Genomic DNA, 18276 nt, shown 5'->3' with positions numbered 1-18276 from the left:
GCGAACCCTGCTATTTTCTTGTTGGACAAAGAAATCCTCGCCTTATCGTCAACAATTCCTCGCTATTCCGTGGTTGGGATTTGAGCACTCGAATCTTTTCTGCTGTGCAACGGGTCTGCGCTTCTGCTATGGCGTGATTTACATCAGCCGCAGTGCAACACCTCTCTAAGCTTCACATGATTTAAGCGTCTCTTGGAGCCGTATCGCTGAGCATCTCCTACAAACTACTCCCGACGGAACGACGTGACGTGCAGCTAGTTTTTTCCACATGCCGACTCTGTCCATGGGAGGTCGTTGCTATTTACACGACAGCTATACATTATAGGGCGCTCTTGACCGATACGCCATCGTTATACATGGTGCCTGTATCTGATCGTGTGCACGAATCAAGTAGCGTTGTTGTCGGCATCGTTCGAGTAGTGTCCGTTCTCTCCGGTTCCTTCCTTGGGCCTATCCCAAGTATGGATGTGACCTGTGTGAAGCGTGTCAGCCCAACGTGAATTCTTGCGGAATCAAAAGGCCCGATCGGCACCGCGCGATGCGTAGAAGACGCGCAATTCACCGACAGATCTCTTCTGGATCTTTGTTTCCCAACACGGCCTCACGAAACACTTACCATCTTTGCACGCTGTCATGATACAGTCTTCCTGAAACTCGAGCCAGCTCAACGGGTGGTTGTCTATCTTTTTTGACTGCGAATGATCAGCACGCGAGCTTCCAGCTACGCAAAACGATCCAAACTAACCATGACGGGTGGTAACATGGCTGTGCTGGCCTTGGATCTGAAGCCGTGAAGTACGTCTGCGCCGTTCACTGCAACATCACCATCGCCATCTTCAGAAATTGTCGAGTGTGATCTGATGCGGCCGACAGTAGAATTGGTCTCCTTGCGGATGATCGCATTAGATGTCATACTACCTCGGTGTTTGATAGACATCTGTACACCTTTGATCAGTAGGCCATTCATCAGGAAGGGCCAGAGATGAAACTTACTGCTCTCGTTCGGCCGAGCATACCAACAGAAAAGTCCCAGAGTAAAAGCTTGCAGTCCTCACCCACACTACCAAAGCGGTAGTTGCGCTCATCGCATCTCCAAGGATCGAACTTGACGTCCGTTACCCAACTGCTGTGTCCCTGGCAACGGGCGACCAGGGTGGCATCTGCGAAAGACCAGATGCTAACAATATCATCTTGGCCACCAGTAAGGATGTAGCGGCCATCGGGAGACCATGTCACAGTTGTCAGGCCACCGTAGTATGAGGTGAAGGCGTCCAGAAGTTGCTCCTTGAGGTAGTCGATGATGCGCAGAGAACCATCTTCCGATACGATTGCAAGATGTCTGCCATCAGGAGAGAAGGAAATGCAATTGATCTGCTGGTGGCTAATTTTCCACACAGCTACGGGATTGGTCTTTTGGTTACGAGACTGAACGGACTTTTTAATGACGAAGGATGCAGGGCCAGATTGGATGTCGGCAGAATCAGAAGTCTCTTGCTCAGGTATGAAAGGGGCGTCCTCCTTCTCCTTATCATACACAATCAGAGTGCCGTCCATGTGAGCAGCCAAAAAGAGGTTCTCACTATTGGGCAACCACCAGATGGAGGAGACGGCGGACGAGTTGATGGCACCATTTTTGTTGATGCGCGCATACTTCTGGGAGATCGGCTCGTACCAGATGATGTCCGAAGAGGAGAAGCCTAGGATGACATCTAGATGAGTGGTGCTTTTGGTGAAAGGATTGACATGATGGCAGAGAGCATGAGCTTTGGTAAACAGGATTTTAGTCAGATTCTCTGTTTTGACATCGGAAGAGAGATCCAACCACTGAAGCGCTCTGTTGATGTTCGAGAAAGCAAAGACACCCTGAGGGTTGCGTTCCTGGAGGCGCTTCTGAAGAGCTTCATGTGGAATGACGCGAGATACAAATGAAGAGTTACTTTTGACGATGTTGTTCTTTGGCTTACGCCTCTTTGATGGGTCTTTATTGTCCTTTGTAGGAATTGGAGCCAGGGCCGGATTGTTGTCGCCAAATACAGGAGTGTTTGATGATCGGAAGAACGAGGCCGAATCGGTTGTCGGGGTCAGAGGATCGTCCTGAATACTCGTAGGAACAGCAGAACGCTGGCTAGTGGCAGTGATGGTACGAGCGAGAGGATTGTCGGGGAGCTTCTTCGGAGCGACTATACATAACGAGAGTCTGGTGCCCTGGGTGGGAGGAGCGATGGTGGTAGCGAGAGGGTTGCTGTTGGGCACGGGGTTGTCTGAAGGATGGGGCGGCGGTGTGGCCAGAAGGAGCTCGTCACGTTGGACATAGGTACCCTCACCGACAAGCAGCTGATACTCGGGGCCTGTGTGCTTGGCGAGGGTGTTGTTGGTCTCGATGATGGCACCTGGAGGATAGCCGGTATATAGGTTCCCGTTTGGGTAACGCGGCGGAGGCGGTAGAACACTGCAAACATATCAGACATGAACAGAATCAAGACAGACGATCTTGACGTGAACACACAACATTGCGACAAGCGTTGGTGCAGTGGTGGTGAATGCGCCGGAGGCTTCAGCGTATCGCTATGCCGATGCAACAAGGATGGCCGATCAGAGCAACGACAATGGCAGGAAGTCGAGTCGGATCAGTGTATGCTAGAAAACACAGGACTACTGCGACACATGCGGACGACAGAACAAGTGGTAAGCAAATGCAAGAGGCAGGATGCGAGATGGGAGACGGGATACGGGAGACGGGAGATGGGAGATGGGCAAGCTTTCGGCTGGTCAGTGTCGCGACTCGCGACATGATGCAGACTGCCAGACTGTGGGGGGCGCCTTCCCCATCGCGGGGAACGTCGTGCTTGCCGTCTTCGTCTTCGCGTCTGCGCTCCGAGCGCCTGCCTCATTTGAGAGGCTTCATTCCACATAGATTGACCTTCGCCTTCCGCTAGCTAGAGAGGAGGCTGACGCTCAAAATGGCCACGGTACGCGTATGTGTGTGCGGTGATGAAGGCACAGGCAAGTCGAGCTTGATCACGTCGCTGGTCAAGGACGTCTTTGTCACAAACAAGATCCAACCCGTGCTACCATCCATCTCGATTCCTCCGACTCTGGGCACTCCGCAGAGTGTCACGACCACCATTGTCGACACATCCGCGCTTCCTCAAGAACGCGACAATCTGCGCAACGAACTGCGCAAGTCCAACGTCATCCTTCTGGTCTACTCGGACCACTACAGCTATGAGCGTGTCGCCCTCTTCTGGCTGCCCTACTTCCGCTCTCTAGGCGTCAATGTCCCCGTCGTCCTGACCGCCAACAAGGCCGATCTGTCCAAGAATGTCTCGACCCAGCAAGTCGTCGACGAAGAGATGCTTCCCGTCATGCAAGAGTTCAAGGAAATCGATTCCTGTATTCGAACAAGTGCACGCGAGCACCACAACATCAACGAGGTCTTTTTCTTGTGCCAAAAGGCGGTCACGCATCCCATTGCTCCCATATACGATGCAAAGGAATCTTCACTGAAGCCTGCTGCCCTATCTGCTCTGCGTAGAATCTTCTATCTGTGCGACAAGGATCAGGACGGTTTGCTCAATGATGCCGAGCTCCACGACTTCCAAGTCAAATGCTTCGAAAAACCCCTCTCGGACCAAGATCTTGTTAGCATCAAGCGCACTGTACACGCTCACGACGGTGGCATTGACATTGAGGGCTTCCTCCTTTTGAACAAAACCTTCGCCGAAAAGGGTCGTCATGAGACCATTTGGATCATCCTTCGCAAATTTCAATACACCGACAGTCTGAGCCTCAAGGACACATTTTTGCATCCAAAGTTCGATGTTGCTTCCTCTAGTTCTGCCGAGCTAAGTCCACAAGGATACCGCTTCTTCGTAGATTTGTTCCTTCTACACGACAAGGACAACGATGGGGGCCTCAACGACTCCGAGCTGGCCGCCCTTTTCGCTCCGACCCCAGGTCTTCCTTCCTCTTGGATTGACTCGGACTTCCCATCTTGTACTGTCCGGAACGAGGCTGGCCACATCACCTTGCAAGGTTGGCTGGCCCAGTGGAGCATGACGACATATGAGGAGCCCAAGGTCACCTTGGAGTATCTGGCTTATCTCGGCTTCGAAAGTCCCCAAAGAGGAGGTACGACGGCTGCTCTCAAAGTTACAAAGGCTCGCAAGCGACGTAACAGGCCTGGCCGTGTGGAGCGAAATGTCTTTCTGTGCTATGTCATCGGTGCTGGTGGCAGTGGTAAGTCGAGTTTGCTGTCAGCTTTCCTCAACAGACCTTTTAGCACAACCTACCACCCGACCATCAAGCCCGAGATCGCTGTCAACAGTGTTGAGCTACCGGGAGGCCGGCAATGCTATCTCATCCTCAAAGAGCTGGGCGAACTAGAGCCTGCTGTCTTGGAGAACCAGGCTAAACTTGAAGCCTGTGATCTGCTGTGTTACACATATGATTCAAGTGACCCGGACAGCTTTGGTTATATCGTCGAGATGAGGAAGAAGTATGCTCACCTCGAATCGTTACCAGGTGTCTATACGGCGCTGAAAGCAGATCAAGATAGAGCAGTGCAGAGGAGTGAGATGCAGCCGGACCAATACACTGAAGAGCTGCGAGTGCCCAAGCCACTTCATGTAAGTGTGACATGGGGAAGTGTTTCGGAGTTTTTTGTGCACCTCGCAGAAAGCGCAACATTTCCTTCCACAGCGTTCCCCAAGAACGAGGAGTCAGATGTTGACCGAACGAATCTGTACATTGGCCTCGGAGCCGCGGTGTGCGCTGGAGCGGCTCTGGCCATCATGTGGAGGAAAAGCATAGCAGCAAGCAACTGAGGAAGAATTGTGCAGGACGAAAGGCATGGATGGAGTTACAGTGCATTTTAGCGTCAAGATACCCAACTCTGAATATTACGTACTACAACGACAGCAAGAGCAGTAAGGATGAGGCAAATGTAAACAAGATGACGAACAAGACAAGGCGAGCAGGGTCTGACTCTTTGGACACGGACGGGTTCGAGGGATCCGGCATTCGGACGAACAGCGTTTGCCAAGACGTGCTCCTCAGGCCCCGAGCAGTTTAGGGAAGTGAAGAATAAACATGGAAGCGTAGTGTCACTTGTTTATCTCTATCCTGCATCTTCAATCTGGCCCATAGTGTGTGATCCTGCCCGCGAGTCTAATGTGGCGGTCCATGTCGCGTGTATGACGGTCTCCTGAAGTGTCTGGCTTCCCCATCAACAGCCTCTATTTCCCATAGCCATGCAGGTGCGTATCATGGTGGGCGACGAGTTTTAGTCGACCAACAATGGCACATGCTGACGCGCTGCAGGCCTCTCACGATGCGCCGAGTTATGTGCGTAGGCATGCGCCGCAGATCTCGATATCGGACGACAACCACCATGTCACAGAGGCCATCGGAGGCATGTACGGCGGCGACGACGACGATTACTTGACACCCTCGAACCGCAACTCGCGACCGCTCAGCTTCGTGGGCTCTGCCATCGAAGCCTACCAACTCTCCCCCTCGTATCTCGATACCAAGCGCGCCTCACCGCCACGATCTCCCCTCCAACAGACTGGCAGCAACGAGAAACTGCCCTCGTCCGACACGGTCACGCGCAAGGGGAGTCTCGGTGCCGAAAACCTCCCTCTGGATCCGTCCTCTCCACCGACCTTGTCTAGGAACTCTTCGTCATCCGCTGAGACGGCAACACAGCAGTTTCCACTGAACGACATTGACTATGAGTCGAGTCCTGCTGCTGTGGCCCAGGAGCTCAACAACCTTCAGGCCATTCGACGCATGTCCATGAGTGTCGACAATGCAGATCCGGACCTACCCAGTTTCGTTCCCTCTGCTTCCACCTCTCCTGAGGCTTCTGACGATGATGAAGCCTCACGCCTGTTCTGGGTACCAGCACGCCTCCATCCCGAACTCGCCCCTAAGGAATTCAAGACGTTTGTCGAGGATCGTGTTGATCGCATAAGGAAGCGCTCGGGCTCTGGCGACTCTCTGATGCCCGGTGTGGAGAGATCAAACTCCGGTAGCAGTCTCACAAGGAAAAAGAGCATGCTTTCACGCCAGATTGATTCGTCCAAGGGTTACGAAGATGGTGCAGAACGCTTGCAAAGAAAGCGATCAGAGAAGGAACACTCACAAACATCGCCAACCGCCGAGAATCTACAAGAGCTGGAAGGTCTGGTCAACAACGTTACTCTGGATTCCACTAGGAACAGTCTCGACTCGGCCATCTCAATGGCAGAGGCACCGGTATTGCCTGCTCCAGGTCCAACGCTCAAGCGATCCACGCGAACCTATATGCGCAAGGATCGTGCACCTTTCTCCAGACGAGCTCTCAGCCGTCAGTCCGACCACAGCAAACATTCAGAGTCCGACGGCGAGGGGGGTCGTGCTCCTTCGCCCTCCCTATCTTTACGAGAGCCTCCTTCTCCGGGAATTACGCGCGTGCAGACAGAGCCAGGCTTTGCTCGTGAAGCAGCTACTACCAGTGGTGCAGGACGTTTGACCTCTGCTTCCTCCGAAGATTTAGTCGAACACAAGTCAAAGGCTAGCCCAGCAAAGGAAACTGCTGCTCAAAACACTGCTCCCGTGACCACATTCCACTCACGAATCGCTACTAACGGTCGTACCACTGCCCCGATACCTGGAGCTAGCAGCCCGATTCCGCAGATAGTCGAGACTCCTCCGCCGGCGAACAACTTCACCGTGCCAGAGAGAAAATCATCACACATACCGCCGTCTCAGCAGCAGCCGCAGCAGCATTCATCCTCACCTTCTACGCATGGGCCGTCGCAACAGCATGCCGCTCCTCCTCGTGCCCGTCCCAGTGCGAGAGGCGCGCACTCCAGACCCGGTCTCGTCCATTCAAATTCATCTCGTTCAACCTCTGCGAAATCCACTCTGGAAGACATATCATCCCACCCCTCGCCCCTACCTGGTAGTGGCAATACGCGAACCGATGCGCTCACAATGGTACCAACCTACGAAGAGAAGAAGGTCGAAAAGAAAGACAGTCGGAAAACAAGCTGGAATTGGCTTCTCGGTAGTGAGGAGAAGGATAGAGAAAAAGAACGCAAGATTGAGGACAAAGAGCGCGAGAAGGAGGCTTCCAAGAAGTCAAAGGCCGCTGCTAAACAACATCCCAAGCCTGCGGAGAAGACTCGACTTGATGTGCTGCAGTCTTCCATCGACGGGAATGCCACTGTCCCCAAAGGTCGAGAGTCAATCGTGCTTGACCGGGATAGCTTTAAACTTGAGGAAGAACGTAAGAGAGAAAGCTCGCGGAAGTCCGCAGATGGCAGAAAAGACAAAGACACCGGCATTCTCTCTGCCATTTTTGGAGGAGGTAAGCGGTCAAAGGAGCAAAAGCAACAACAGCAAGCCCCCAAAGAGTCTCTCAGAGCGCCCTCTCCAGAACCTGCTCCCAGGATACTTCGACCAGACATCGACTACAACTGGACCCGCTTCAGTATCCTGGAAGAACGTGCTATATACAGGATGGCGCATATGAAGCTTGCGAATCCTAGAAGGCCGTTGCACAGCCAAGTGCTCCTATCCAACTTCATGTACAGCTACCTCGCCAAAGTGCAGATGTATCATCCTCAGAGCCAGGCACCTGCAGCACAAAAGACAGCCCAAGCTAGGCAGCAGCAACAACAAGTGCAACAACAATTGCAACAGCAGCAACAACAAGACGCAGCAGAGGCAGAAGCCGAGGAGAAGCAAGCGCAGGAGTATAGCAAATATCAGGAATGGTCGGAGGTCAGTAGTCGAAACGACACGCATGACCGGTAACCACATGGCTGACATTCTTAACAGCAACGTAAATCAGGAGACTATACTGCCGCCGGCGCTGAACAGCCTCCCACTCAGCCAGCTCACGAAACACCGAACAACAATTCGACCCAGAAAGATTACCTTGGGTATACGGCCGACTCACAACCGTTTGGAGATCAAAGTAGCCTCTGGCAAGACGAAGAGAATAGCGACTTGTGGTGATATGTCGAAGCACACATTGCATTGGGAATCACGGAGTTTTGGTGCAGCGGAAAGAGGCGTTTCTTTTATCATCTTGGCTATTCATTTTCGAGGCGCATCAATTGGCGTATAAGTTTCTACCTTCTCTTCTTCATCTACATTGGTTATTGTTCTTGTTTTGCTTGCGACCGTCGAAATGCAATGAGAGCCACGAATCTTCATTCTTCCATATATCTTCAGTCATTCTTCAATTCGTCTGCACAAGATGCACAACATGGTCATCATGATCAACCTCTTCTTTTGCATCTTCTTGTGCAAGCAGCTCCGCATCGACGTACAGCTCTTGCGGACAACAGTGGCATGTGAGACTTTGGAGACACTTCGCTGTGCTTGACACTTTGGGCGACATGACCTCGCTTGGGCCAAGGGTAGATCTTGTTGAAGATATATGAGGCAGTGACTTGAAGGCTAATTGGTCTACATAGTTATCTGCTGTGATATATATATATACCAAGGTGACAGGGTCACATTTTCAGCATACGACTGCTTCCAACAGATCTCCCCTATGGAAGCACTCTAGCATAACACTGATCTGATAGGACAGAGCATCGTCTCGAAGAGCGAGTTATCTCGAAGCCTGGGGTGCTTGTATCCCTTGTACTACACGTGATCTGCTATCCACTATCGGCTAGCGCTGGACAAACCTCTCGCTAGGTCCTCTTGCATTTGCGGGGTCTCGATTACCGCAAGAAGAAGCATTTGGTCATGTGATTTGAAACTTCACCGATATGCATGCAGTGGACTAGAGAGACTGATTGGGTGACGGTATAGACGGTACCTGAGACTGATGTTGGACCCCTCGAGGTGATTCCAGAAATAAGGTTTGAGCTGGAAACCGTGCTCGGCGCGAATATTCGACCAGATCCTTTGATTCCGAGACCCTTCATGGGACGACGAACAGACGAGTCGAGCCGACAGGCCATAACTGACAATTTGATGTTCACGGAGTTGTCAACGATATCACACCGCGTACTAGCAAGAGCCCTCAAAGACAGTCTCTCGACTTCTACCAGTGCTCTGTGCAAGGGTATCGCGGCTTTGTGGGACGAACAGGGGCTCAGTGGCTGGAATGGCAGCGTGAATGAAGCCAAGGCCGACCTTTGATATGTTCCATCTACATGGGCCTCTGATGGCTGCCCCATCCAGCCATTAATCTTGGATAGTGTGCTTGATGTGGCTGCATTTACCATCTGCGGTAGGCTTTGTGGCTTGGAGTGTCTCGAAATTTGAAAGGGTCTGTTGGCCAGGAAACGCCATGGAAGCCGGTTTGGTCTCGAACTCCAGCACGAGCCCAAAGTCTACGACAGTGGCTTGCGAGGTGTGAAGGCTAATCGTCATTGAACGAATGATCGACCGGGGTCGGATAGGAGGTTCACGGTTTTGGGATCGGCGGTTTGCATGAGTGTAACAGTCTGATCAACAGCTGCGCCTCGAGTGAGCATGATACAAATACCAAGGCAGCCGTCTGCTCTACGTGAGAAGCATACCACCTATACATCACAGACAGCACCAAGCCAGCGGGTAAGCTTCCAATCTCATATACCCCGCGCAGATCATGCGGATGCGGGAGCTCACCGCCTTTCTTTGTTGCTGCCAAGTTTATGATGCAGGCAGCCCCTCGTTGAACATGTCGCTGATAGCCAGTCTGATTGCACAGAAAACCCTCCTGCCGAACCATATCACACGCATCAAACCGCAAACATGGCCACACAAGAACGCGCTCTGCCTACCAGAAGTCTGACCAACGACGATGATGCTGTCCCTGATGAGGATACCAGCGAGGTGACCAAGCTCTTCCACGAGCGCCTGCAAGCATGGAAGCATGCATGTGGCTACCTCGAAGACTACGTCTCGGCCACCGAGAAGATGCAACACTCGCACGCCAAGGAGTACGAGAAGGTCCTCAAGGTGATTATGCTCTGCCACTTGGTCCGGACTACAACAGTACACTGACTCCACACAACAGACCGTCTCGCATCCTCTCAAGGAGGGCCACCACTTCGACCAGAACTTGGGTGGCGTCGCCGGCGCCTTTGATACCATTCGTTCCAACACTCAGGGCATCTCGAACTCGCACGCCGAAACAGCAAAGACTCTCAAGGGTTCCGTGCTTCCCATCTTCGAGCGCCTCCACACCGAGGTCAAGAACAAGACCAAGGAGCTCACAAAGGGCGCTGGCAAGGGAGGCAAGCTCGTAGACAAGGCTCGCGCCACTTCGCAAAAGCACATTGAGCAGCTCGGCCAGCACACAGCTTCCTTTGACAGCGCTGGCGGCAAGATCCACGCCAGCGAAGACCCTTACGTTCTCCAGCGTGGCGTCTACCACCGCTTGAACAAGCAGATCATCGAGGAGAACAACAACCGCAACGACATCATCGCCGTGCAGAACAGCTTTGCCCAGTTCGAGGCCCACATCCTCACTACCATCCAGAACGGTTTGACTCAGTTCAACCAGATTGTCGGTGCCCAGGCCGAGCAGACTCGCACCATGTACGCCAACATGACCAGCACCGCTCAACAGATCGCTCCCGACTTTGAGTGGAACGGCTTTGTTCAGCGCAACAACCAGGTCCTGATCGACCCCAACGCTCCTCCACGCACCATGTCCAACATCTCCTTCCCCAACCAGAACCACAGATCTACCGAGCCTTTGATCGCCGGCTCCCTGGAGAAGAAGGGCAAGTTGCTTAAGAAGTACGAGTCCTCCTTCTGGGTCATCACTCCCTCCAAGTTCATGCACGAATTCAAGACCGACGACGATTTTGCAAAGGACCCCATCCCCGAGACATCTTTGTACCTGCCTGACTGCATGGTTGGTGCAGTTGACGGACAGAAGTTCCAGGTCAAGGGCAAGGATGTGTCGGGCAGCAGCTTCGGGAACAAGCTCACCATGGCACACGAGTACGCCTTCAAGGCCCACACCCCTCAGGACGCTGCAAAGTGGTGGGAGACTCTCAGAAGCGCTACTGGCTCGACCACCAACGAGCTTCCTCCAACTAGCCCCGCTGTCAGCAGACAGCCCACTAGCTCCAGCATTCTCGCACCCGAAAAGTCGGCCACCGGCGAGTACGTTGAGCCCACCAAGGTCTTTACCGAAGCAGACACGCGTCCTCAAACCACCGACGCTGCCGCCCTTGAGGCAGAGCGCAAGGAGGCAGCATATGCCGCTGCTGGTCCTACCGATGGTGTCGCAACCCACAGCAAGGTCTAGGGAAAAGATGGAATGGACGAAGTAATGGATAGATGGAACACAGCGACGATGATTACGAGTGGTTGACTGATTTGACTGCATGATACCTCCTGAGACTCAATAGCTGAGCAGTAATAATTTGATTGTTTTTATGCCTTGATCATCCGACTCTTCAGCTGCGTGCTTAGTCTGCTGTTGAAATGCCCAATGAGCCAGTCCTTCAAGGACACCATACTCAGACTACTTTGTCGTCTTTTCTCAACATCCACCTCATCTCATCAGCCTGCTCCTTTGTGACCAGTGCTTCGAGTCGATCGATTCTCATAAAGTCATGATCGCTGTACTCGAATCCAGGGACAACAGTCTCACTAATGAGCAGGCCATTGTTGTCCGCAGCATCCTCACCCTCGAGCGGGAGCAAAAAGCTACTCTTATATTTCCCACCATCCACAATCCATTGCAGCCTTTCACCCTTTTCCACATTCTGACCAACGATAAAAGTCTCTACTCTTGCCTTTGACCTGATAGCCGAGTGGGTGTCATAGCTGGGCATGACCTCGTCGGCGTGGATGATGACGTAGCGACCTCGTCCTCTGTGGAGTGTGTGTATCGTTCTCCCTCTATTGCGGTGGAAAGCTCCCATTGGCGACTCGGGAGTCAAGAGGTAATGGATACTGGTGCTTGCATTTCTCGTCTCGTCTTGGCTTGTTGAGTCTGCAGTCATGTTCTTGTTCTTGTCCGGGTCCACGTCTGTCAGCTTGTTGCCGAGGTCTGCTTTTACGGCGCCTGTCGAGGTGTAGAAAGTTGTTTGCTCATGGCTGGACGCGGAGGGTGAGGTGTTGAGGAAAGGGTTTGGGACGCGGTTGGTGTCACGGTCGGTCTCGACAAAGTAGCCGCCTTCGATGTGTTGTTGAAGGTTGAGAGTTGAGATGAGTTTGGCTAGTTGTGGTGATTCGTTGCGCGGAGCCGAGCTGTCTTTCGGCTCGTAGACTGGTTTGAGAGGTGATATCGAGGAGTCGATTGTGGAAGTCATGATTACGGTTGTGAATGTTGTGGAAGGATGCGAGGTCGCTTTGAATGTTGAGGTATGAAGCTTCGAGGTGATCTGCGAGAGCTGTTTCGTCATGGCTTGCGTCAAGCACCCTCTTGTTAATTCACATTGCTTTCTATCTAGAACACGATGACCACGTGTTTTGGTGTCTGTTATTGTAGAGGTGAACGTCTCCATCATACTGTTATTCCCACATCTGTCGCACGTTGAGATTGATTCTTTTGCGTGCCATCCATCCTTTCCAATGTTCATAAGTCTCTCCATCAGCTTCATCTGTCTGACACGGCCAATCTGCCATCCACTCTGGACATGTGCCTGCTACTATCTGTGGCACACCATGCCATGCGTATCGAGCGGGACCTGACATGACCACGGCGTCTCCAGAGCGTAATCGCATCGCAAGACCTTTGCTGCCCTCCAATCCCGCCATGAATATGCCATCACATCCTAAGGAAATACTCACCAGTGGTCGATCACATTCTTCGCTTACATCTCGGTGCAGACTTAGCGTATCGCTGGGTGTGTACAGATTTACTATCGCCGCTTGTGCTTTCATCGATGGGAACAAGCCTTGAACCAAGGCTGCCACGTCCTCTGGAAATGGTGGTGGTGCTGATGAAGGGTAGACCTTCTGGGTCCAGTCATACTGTCCGCCAATAGTAACCCATCGCAATTTCCTGTTTAGGCACGAAGACATTGCCAGAGACTTGTGGATGGTAGGATCCTTTGGCTCATGTACAAGAAGACGGGCTTGATCTGAGAAGAAAGAGGCTGGTGTTCCATCTGACTTTTGAGGATGTGAAATGTCATAGTGCATATGAAGATTGGTCTGGTGCGAGGCATTTGGCAGGTCGCGATGTAGAAGTTTGTTCAACAAGGCGAGCTGGACTTCCTTGGGGAGCAAAGAGGGGATGATGAAGAGACCTACCGCGGACTAAGAAAGAGTGTAGAGTCGAGCTTGGTGCAACGACGACATACCTGGAAGGCCCGGATGCTCGTAGAGTCTGGCAGATGGCAATGGATTGACATGTTCGCCAAGAAAGTGAGAATAGACATTGATGATGTCGGTGGGATGTTGATGGAAGAAATTGCGGTCTTCACAGGCGGCCAAATTGCGTCTGTTGACATCAAACAGGTCAGGGTCTAGGTCTAGTGCGTGGACCGCGGCCTTTTGATAGTGCTTGTACTGCAGGCGGAGGTCATCAGGCGGACGAGCATGGGCATCGAGATGCTGTGTCATTGTTGGAAGAGAGATTTTGTTGATTGTTGATGTTGGAAGTCGGGATAAGCGGGTGATGTTGATGGATTGTTTGTGGTTGTTGTGTTTGCATCTTGGCTCTGTTGCCCACTTTGTGTTTACTTTTGGTGGGGAGGCAACTTGTTGACGAAAATAAAAGGCTTTGTTGGTCGAATACATCAGTTTGACAGGTCAAAGATAGATTGAGCGCAAGAAGTCGTCGTCTGCTAAGCTACAGCCTTGCATCTTCCAATCGGCACAAGTTTGAGCTACCCCTTTCTCTCTTTCGCAAACCAGGCACAAACGGCCGCTGCTTTGAAGCCCCAGACGCAGCCCGCCCATCACATCACTCGCCCTTCAGCCAGTTGACGAGTCGGCCTTGGTTCAATTCACATCTGCAAGTCGCAACGCAAGCTGTAGCCATGGAGAACTACCAGAAGATGGAGAAGATTGGCGAGGGTGCGTCTTCCAAGCCGGCGGCGCCTAACACGAGACGAGATTGACACCTGTTACAGGCACTTACGGCGTTGTTTACAAGGCGCGCGACCTCACCACACCCGACAAGCGCATCGTCGCCCTCAAGAAGATCCGTCTGGAAGCCGAGGATGAGGGAGTGCCGTCGACTGCGATCCGCGAGATCTCGCTCCTCAAGGAGATGAGCGACCCCAACATTGTGCGCCTGTTCAACATTGTCCACGCCGACGGCCACAAGCTCTACCTGGTCTTTGAGTACCTCGACCTGGATCTGAAGAAGTACATGGAGGCTCTGCCCGTGTCACAAGGTGGCCGCGGCAAGCCTCTGCCCGAAGGATGCATGGACGGCCGCGCTGGCCACATGGGACTCGGCGAAGCAATGGTCAAGAAGTTCATGCACCAGCTGTGTGCTGGTATCCGCTACTGCCATTCCCACCGCATTCTCCACCGCGACTTGAAGCCCCAGAACCTGCTCATCGACAAGGAGGGCAACCTCAAGCTGGCCGATTTCGGTCTGGCCAGAGCCTTCGGGGTGCCTCTTCGCACCTACACCCACGAGGCAAGTCGCCTCTGCGCCTGCTCCCATCTGCCAACCCAGTGCTGACTTTGACAAAACAGGTCGTCACCCTCTGGTACCGCGCACCCGAGATTCTCCTCGGCGGCCGTCAATACAGCACAGGCGTCGACATGTGGTCCGTTGGCTGCATCTTCGCCGAGATGGCCACACGCAAGCCTCTCTTCCCTGGCGACTCGGAGATCGACGAGATCTTCAAGATCTTCCGCATCCTCGGTACCCCTGGCGAGCAAGATTGGCCCGGTGTCACCAGCTTCCCCGACTTCAAGCCCAGTTTCCCCAAGTGGACCCGTAACCCTGACGACGACATCATCAACCCCGACGGCGCAAGAGTTTTGGGCGAGGACGGCATCGACCTCCTCGAGTCGCTGCTCATCTACGATCCCGCCGGCAGAATCTCCGCAAAGCAGGCCTGCCTACACCCCTACTTCAACGACTCAAAGTACTACGGAGCACGAAACGGCTTCCACTGATCAACAACTCACGTCTTGATGTCTTTTCGTATTTTTTACAACTCTCCCAATTCTCTGCATCGGCATGGCTCGTCTTCACTACTGGCGTTTGAGGCGATCAACAAAGCGAGCATACTCGCTCCATATGGGTCCTCGTGTTTCTGTTACGTTTCTCTTCCATTCTGTTTTACGCTTTTCGCTACCTCCATGTCATCGAGCCATGCCGGCTCATGCCCCGCTTATGTTCAGGAAAGGCTTTTGGGGGGGGGGGGGGGGGGGGGCGTCTTCTTGATAGGCTTCTTTACTCGCAATGAATCTTCTTCTACTCATGCCATCCGTGTCCGTCTTTAATGCTAGCATCTATAATCATCATGTACAGTATGTGTGTTTCAGTACTCAAACAGCAGTCCTGCGGCGTATTCCACGTTGCCGCTTGTCGCGTTGAGTGCCGCAATCGCTTGCTGACTTGAGAATCCCAAGTTCTGCAGCGTCTCGATATCTTGCGCCGGGAAAGAGTGAGCGGGCACTGGTATCGTTGGGGGTAAGCCGCCTGCACCGGGCCTTTCCACGCCCCTTCCACCCTGCATCTGATCCGACGGCGGCAATGCATGTCTAATTGCTCTCGCCATACCCGCAGCCCAGTGCCATGGCTGACCATGCTCTCCAGGCATCGAGTTGAAATACTCCCAACCCATCACACCGCCAAATGTCGGGTACTTTGCTCTCAGCATCCTCATGACATCGTAAGCAGTGCTTTGCTCCACATATCCTGCTCCGTTTCCTGGGTTTGTGACAAGTCCCACGACTACCTTGTTTGCAGGCCATCCTACGCTCATGATGGCATCGTACCAGAATGTCGTTGTTGCGTCACCCCATCCGCAGTAGAATTGTGTATTGTACCATGCAATCTGATTGCCACACATTTGCTCCAAGAGTCTGTAATCGAAACCTGATAGATGGGGTTGGTTAGGGAGTAATGCTGTAGCCACAGGTGCCAGGGTGATGAGAAAGGCAGTTCCAAAGTCTGCACGTAGACGGTTTATCAATCGAATGACTCCTGTGATTGTCATGTGTTCTTCGACATCCAAGTCCAAGCCTGAGAGGTTGTGTTTAGATATCAGCGCATGTAATGGTTTGTAGTAGTCTTCAAACTGGAACACCAGACACGTTAGCTGCTCATATCTCACCTCGCCTCAATTCGGGACAAAGATTATATACGCACCTTCTGTTGATCAGGTCCATCCAGTCTTTCGAAACTGCCTTTTGCTGCTCCTCCAAGCATACCCAACACCTTGACACCAGACGCCTGCAACCATGCCACTTCTCCCCACAACGTATCATATTTGGAAGTGTTCGGAGGATCATCATTCAAAGTGATGTTACCCGGTCCCTCATTAAGATGTATAGCCGCCACTATTACATGCGTAACGCCCGTCTGGTTGGTAATGAGCGGCAACAGAGACACGTATTTCCCATCGTGATGAATCGTTTGATGATAAACGACAACTCTCGGTCCTTGGCTAATCGGTAGTAATGTTGTTGATGCCATTTGAGTTTGTTTGGTAATCTGGTTTTCGTTGTTTCGGTATATGCTCCTCTCGTGCGTAGGGTAAGAGTCATGTGGGTGTGACACAAGTTTGGTGGGTGAGTATCATCTCCATTCTCGCCCGCTTTCTCGCATTGGCCCATGCCGACCAAGAGATCAGCAACCACCATGTCAAATCTACCAAATCCGTGACATTACGGTACACCGCTCGGTGTATTGACACGTGTGACATGTCCGATGACAGATAACTCGAGTGAAAGAAGTAGGAATTTACCTATCGTCAGATCACGCAGTGACAGTCCAAGATTGCTCGGTAATGCGAAATGTGTAAATCGTCCTGTTTGCTGATACTATGTACAACTGCAGATTGCCCGAGACTGATACCCATAAATCCCCTTCCCAAAAATGTAATCGAACTAAAGAAGTAGAATGTTCATCAAATGGTATCATGTAAAAAAAAAACAGTCAAAACACCCTATCCTGCTGGCCACAATCCAAGAACCCCGACGCATATGTAAAGAAACAAAAGAAACAAGATATATTAGCGAAGTGATCACCAAGAGAACTCCTCGAGGGGACCAGAAGTTGCAGCCATGCCTGGAGCAGGGATGACGAATATGGCTTGTGGAGGCTCAGAAAGCACAGGAATCTTCTCTTCAAAATACTCGGTCATCTCTGCTCTGATCAACGAGGCGGTGCGAGGAGTGGAAACAGTGGCTGCGTCGGTTGTGGAGTCGACGTCATTTTCGGATCCATCAGAGGTGTAGAGAGAGCTCGAGTCGTCATGGAATTCCTTGTCGCCGTTTGCAGGGTCGTTCTTGGCCAGCTCTTCAGCTTCTAGTGTGACCAAGTGGTCGTCTTCTTCTTCCAAGTCTGCGCTAATCAGCTGTGCGTTCGAAAGTCGGTTCCGTCGATCAAACATACCTGAATCGGAGCTCTCGGGAAGAGCAATGTTCGCCGGCTCTACCAATTCTTCCGTCTCTTGCTTTGGTGCTAGATGCTCCTCCGCGTCCTCAAATAAGGCGTCATCATGGTTATGTTCTGGTTCTGACTGTGCTGGTGTTTCTGTCGATGGTCGTTCAATTGCTTTGGACTGTTCGTACGCGATTTCGGTGATTTCCTCTGGCGTGATATGTTCTTCCTCTGTCTGCGAAACTTCATTTTGTGTTTGTTGTTCTTTCAACTCGGCTTGAAGCTTCATGTATGCTTCTTCGAGATCCTCATCTTCTCCTGCTTCGCTTCCAATGATACTCAATCGTCGTACTGAAGTGGCGTCCAGTTCGCTGAAAAGGTCGGAGTGGTATATGGGCTGGCCGATGTCGGATTTGGAGCGATGCTGGAGCATGGGTGCCAGTGATCCTGGAAGCTCGACTGGCGCACAGTAAAGACCTCCGCCGTACTGCATTTGACCAAATATAGGCCATGACGGAACATCTGGGCTTGTGAAGACTTCAGGAGCTGCGACGGCCGAGGCTGACCGTGGACGTGGTGGACGCGTTGGCGCTTGTGGCTTCACGACTGCAGCAACGTTGGTGCTGAACTTCCGTCGTCGAAACAGATTCCGCAAGGCGCGTTTGAATTGTTCATAAGTGTCGGATGGAGATGCTGGGGAGATTGTTAATTGACCGGTTCATGGACTCGGGTTGACACAACCATTATACTAACAGGTTCCAGGCATCATGTCACTCTGGTGGGGCGCTTGC

General features: G+C 52.3%; 10 protein-coding genes across 10 annotated transcripts; 4 read left to right on the top strand and 6 right to left on the bottom strand.

Moving 5' to 3' along the window:
* Nucleotides 1-443: 443 nt before the first annotated feature.
* On the bottom strand, nucleotides 444-1058 carry AUEXF2481DRAFT_36994 (uncharacterized protein). The gene has a single exon (XM_013491419.1). It carries the CDS (start codon nucleotides 965-967, stop codon nucleotides 722-724), a length of 246 nt encoding a protein of 81 aa, XP_013346873.1. The 5' UTR covers nucleotides 968-1058; the 3' UTR covers nucleotides 444-721.
* AUEXF2481DRAFT_36993 (uncharacterized protein) lies at nucleotides 846-2755 on the bottom strand. The gene is made up of 2 exons (XM_013491418.1): nucleotides 2507-2755; nucleotides 846-2449 (listed from the first exon to the last, which is right to left on the bottom strand). The coding sequence occupies exons 1-2, from the start codon at nucleotides 2509-2511 to the stop codon at nucleotides 967-969; spliced, it is 1488 nt and encodes a 495-aa protein (XP_013346872.1). The 5' UTR covers nucleotides 2512-2755; the 3' UTR covers nucleotides 846-966.
* A 123-nt stretch (nucleotides 2756-2878) lies between these two features.
* AUEXF2481DRAFT_72577 (uncharacterized protein) lies at nucleotides 2879-5101 on the top strand. Its single transcript, XM_013491504.1, has one exon. The coding sequence runs from the start codon at nucleotides 2961-2963 to the stop codon at nucleotides 4824-4826; it is 1866 nt and encodes a 621-aa protein (XP_013346958.1). The 5' UTR covers nucleotides 2879-2960; the 3' UTR covers nucleotides 4827-5101.
* Nucleotides 5102-5103: 2 nt separating this feature from the next.
* AUEXF2481DRAFT_36991 (uncharacterized protein) lies at nucleotides 5104-7916 on the top strand. Its single transcript, XM_013491417.1, has 2 exons — nucleotides 5104-5258; nucleotides 5323-7916. Exons 1-2 carry the CDS (start codon nucleotides 5253-5255, stop codon nucleotides 7804-7806), a joined length of 2490 nt encoding a protein of 829 aa, XP_013346871.1. The 5' UTR covers nucleotides 5104-5252; the 3' UTR covers nucleotides 7807-7916.
* Nucleotides 7917-8585: 669 nt separating this feature from the next.
* On the bottom strand, nucleotides 8586-9427 carry AUEXF2481DRAFT_487516 (uncharacterized protein). Its single transcript, XM_013491624.1, has one exon. It carries the CDS (start codon nucleotides 9237-9239, stop codon nucleotides 8730-8732), a length of 510 nt encoding a protein of 169 aa, XP_013347078.1. The 5' UTR covers nucleotides 9240-9427; the 3' UTR covers nucleotides 8586-8729.
* A 323-nt stretch (nucleotides 9428-9750) lies between these two features.
* AUEXF2481DRAFT_26853 (uncharacterized protein) lies at nucleotides 9751-11260 on the top strand (the record flags this gene model as incomplete). The annotated part of the gene is made up of 2 exons (XM_013491307.1): nucleotides 9751-9957; nucleotides 10016-11260. 2 exons carry the CDS (start codon nucleotides 9751-9753, stop codon nucleotides 11258-11260), a joined length of 1452 nt encoding a protein of 483 aa, XP_013346761.1.
* Nucleotides 11261-11474: 214 nt separating this feature from the next.
* AUEXF2481DRAFT_77438 (uncharacterized protein) lies at nucleotides 11475-13530 on the bottom strand (the record flags this gene model as incomplete). The annotated part of the gene is made up of 3 exons (XM_013491519.1): nucleotides 11475-12344; nucleotides 12781-13214; nucleotides 13269-13530. The coding sequence occupies 3 exons, from the start codon at nucleotides 13528-13530 to the stop codon at nucleotides 11475-11477; spliced, it is 1566 nt and encodes a 521-aa protein (XP_013346973.1).
* A 419-nt stretch (nucleotides 13531-13949) lies between these two features.
* AUEXF2481DRAFT_62733 (uncharacterized protein) lies at nucleotides 13950-15048 on the top strand (the record flags this gene model as incomplete). The annotated part of the gene is made up of 3 exons (XM_013491489.1): nucleotides 13950-13986; nucleotides 14043-14564; nucleotides 14600-15048. 3 exons carry the CDS (start codon nucleotides 13950-13952, stop codon nucleotides 15046-15048), a joined length of 1008 nt encoding a protein of 335 aa, XP_013346943.1.
* A 239-nt stretch (nucleotides 15049-15287) lies between these two features.
* Nucleotides 15288-16648, bottom strand: AUEXF2481DRAFT_36987 (glycoside hydrolase family 18 protein). Its single transcript, XM_013491416.1, has 2 exons — nucleotides 16250-16648; nucleotides 15288-16178 (listed from the first exon to the last, which is right to left on the bottom strand). Exons 1-2 carry the CDS (start codon nucleotides 16574-16576, stop codon nucleotides 15417-15419), a joined length of 1089 nt encoding a protein of 362 aa, XP_013346870.1. The 5' UTR covers nucleotides 16577-16648; the 3' UTR covers nucleotides 15288-15416.
* A 478-nt stretch (nucleotides 16649-17126) lies between these two features.
* Nucleotides 17127-18251, bottom strand: AUEXF2481DRAFT_26849 (uncharacterized protein; the record flags this gene model as incomplete). The annotated part of the gene is made up of 2 exons (XM_013491306.1): nucleotides 17127-18178; nucleotides 18239-18251. 2 exons carry the CDS (start codon nucleotides 18249-18251, stop codon nucleotides 17127-17129), a joined length of 1065 nt encoding a protein of 354 aa, XP_013346760.1.
* Between the last annotated feature and the right edge of the window lie 25 nt (nucleotides 18252-18276).

The sequence above is a fragment of the Aureobasidium subglaciale genome (genome assembly GCF_000721755.1).
Source record: "Aureobasidium subglaciale EXF-2481 unplaced genomic scaffold scaffold_3, whole genome shotgun sequence".
In the NCBI taxonomy this organism is placed as follows: Eukaryota; Fungi; Ascomycota; class Dothideomycetes; order Dothideales; family Saccotheciaceae; genus Aureobasidium; species Aureobasidium subglaciale.
Note: the sequence above shows the minus strand (reverse complement) of the source record. Positions and strands in the feature narration are given on the sequence as shown.

What these genes read in the sequence shown, in the direction of transcription:
- AUEXF2481DRAFT_487516 (XM_013491624.1), bottom strand. Translation starts at nt 9,239, where the DNA reads ATGGTAAATGCAGCCACATCAAGCACACTATCCAAGATTAATGGCTGG.
- AUEXF2481DRAFT_36994 (XM_013491419.1), bottom strand. Translation starts at nt 967, where the DNA reads ATGAATGGCCTACTGATCAAAGGTGTACAGATGTCTATCAAACACCGA.
- AUEXF2481DRAFT_36987 (XM_013491416.1), bottom strand. Translation starts at nt 16,576, where the DNA reads ATGGCATCAACAACATTACTACCGATTAGCCAAGGACCGAGAGTTGTC. An exon ending in ATGGACCTGATCAACAGAAG is followed by an intron (nt 16,179 to 16,249) that starts GTGCGTATATAA and finishes CTGGTGTTCCAG; the next exon opens with TTTGAAGACTACTACAAACC.
- AUEXF2481DRAFT_72577 (XM_013491504.1), top strand. Translation starts at nt 2,961, where the DNA reads ATGGCCACGGTACGCGTATGTGTGTGCGGTGATGAAGGCACAGGCAAG.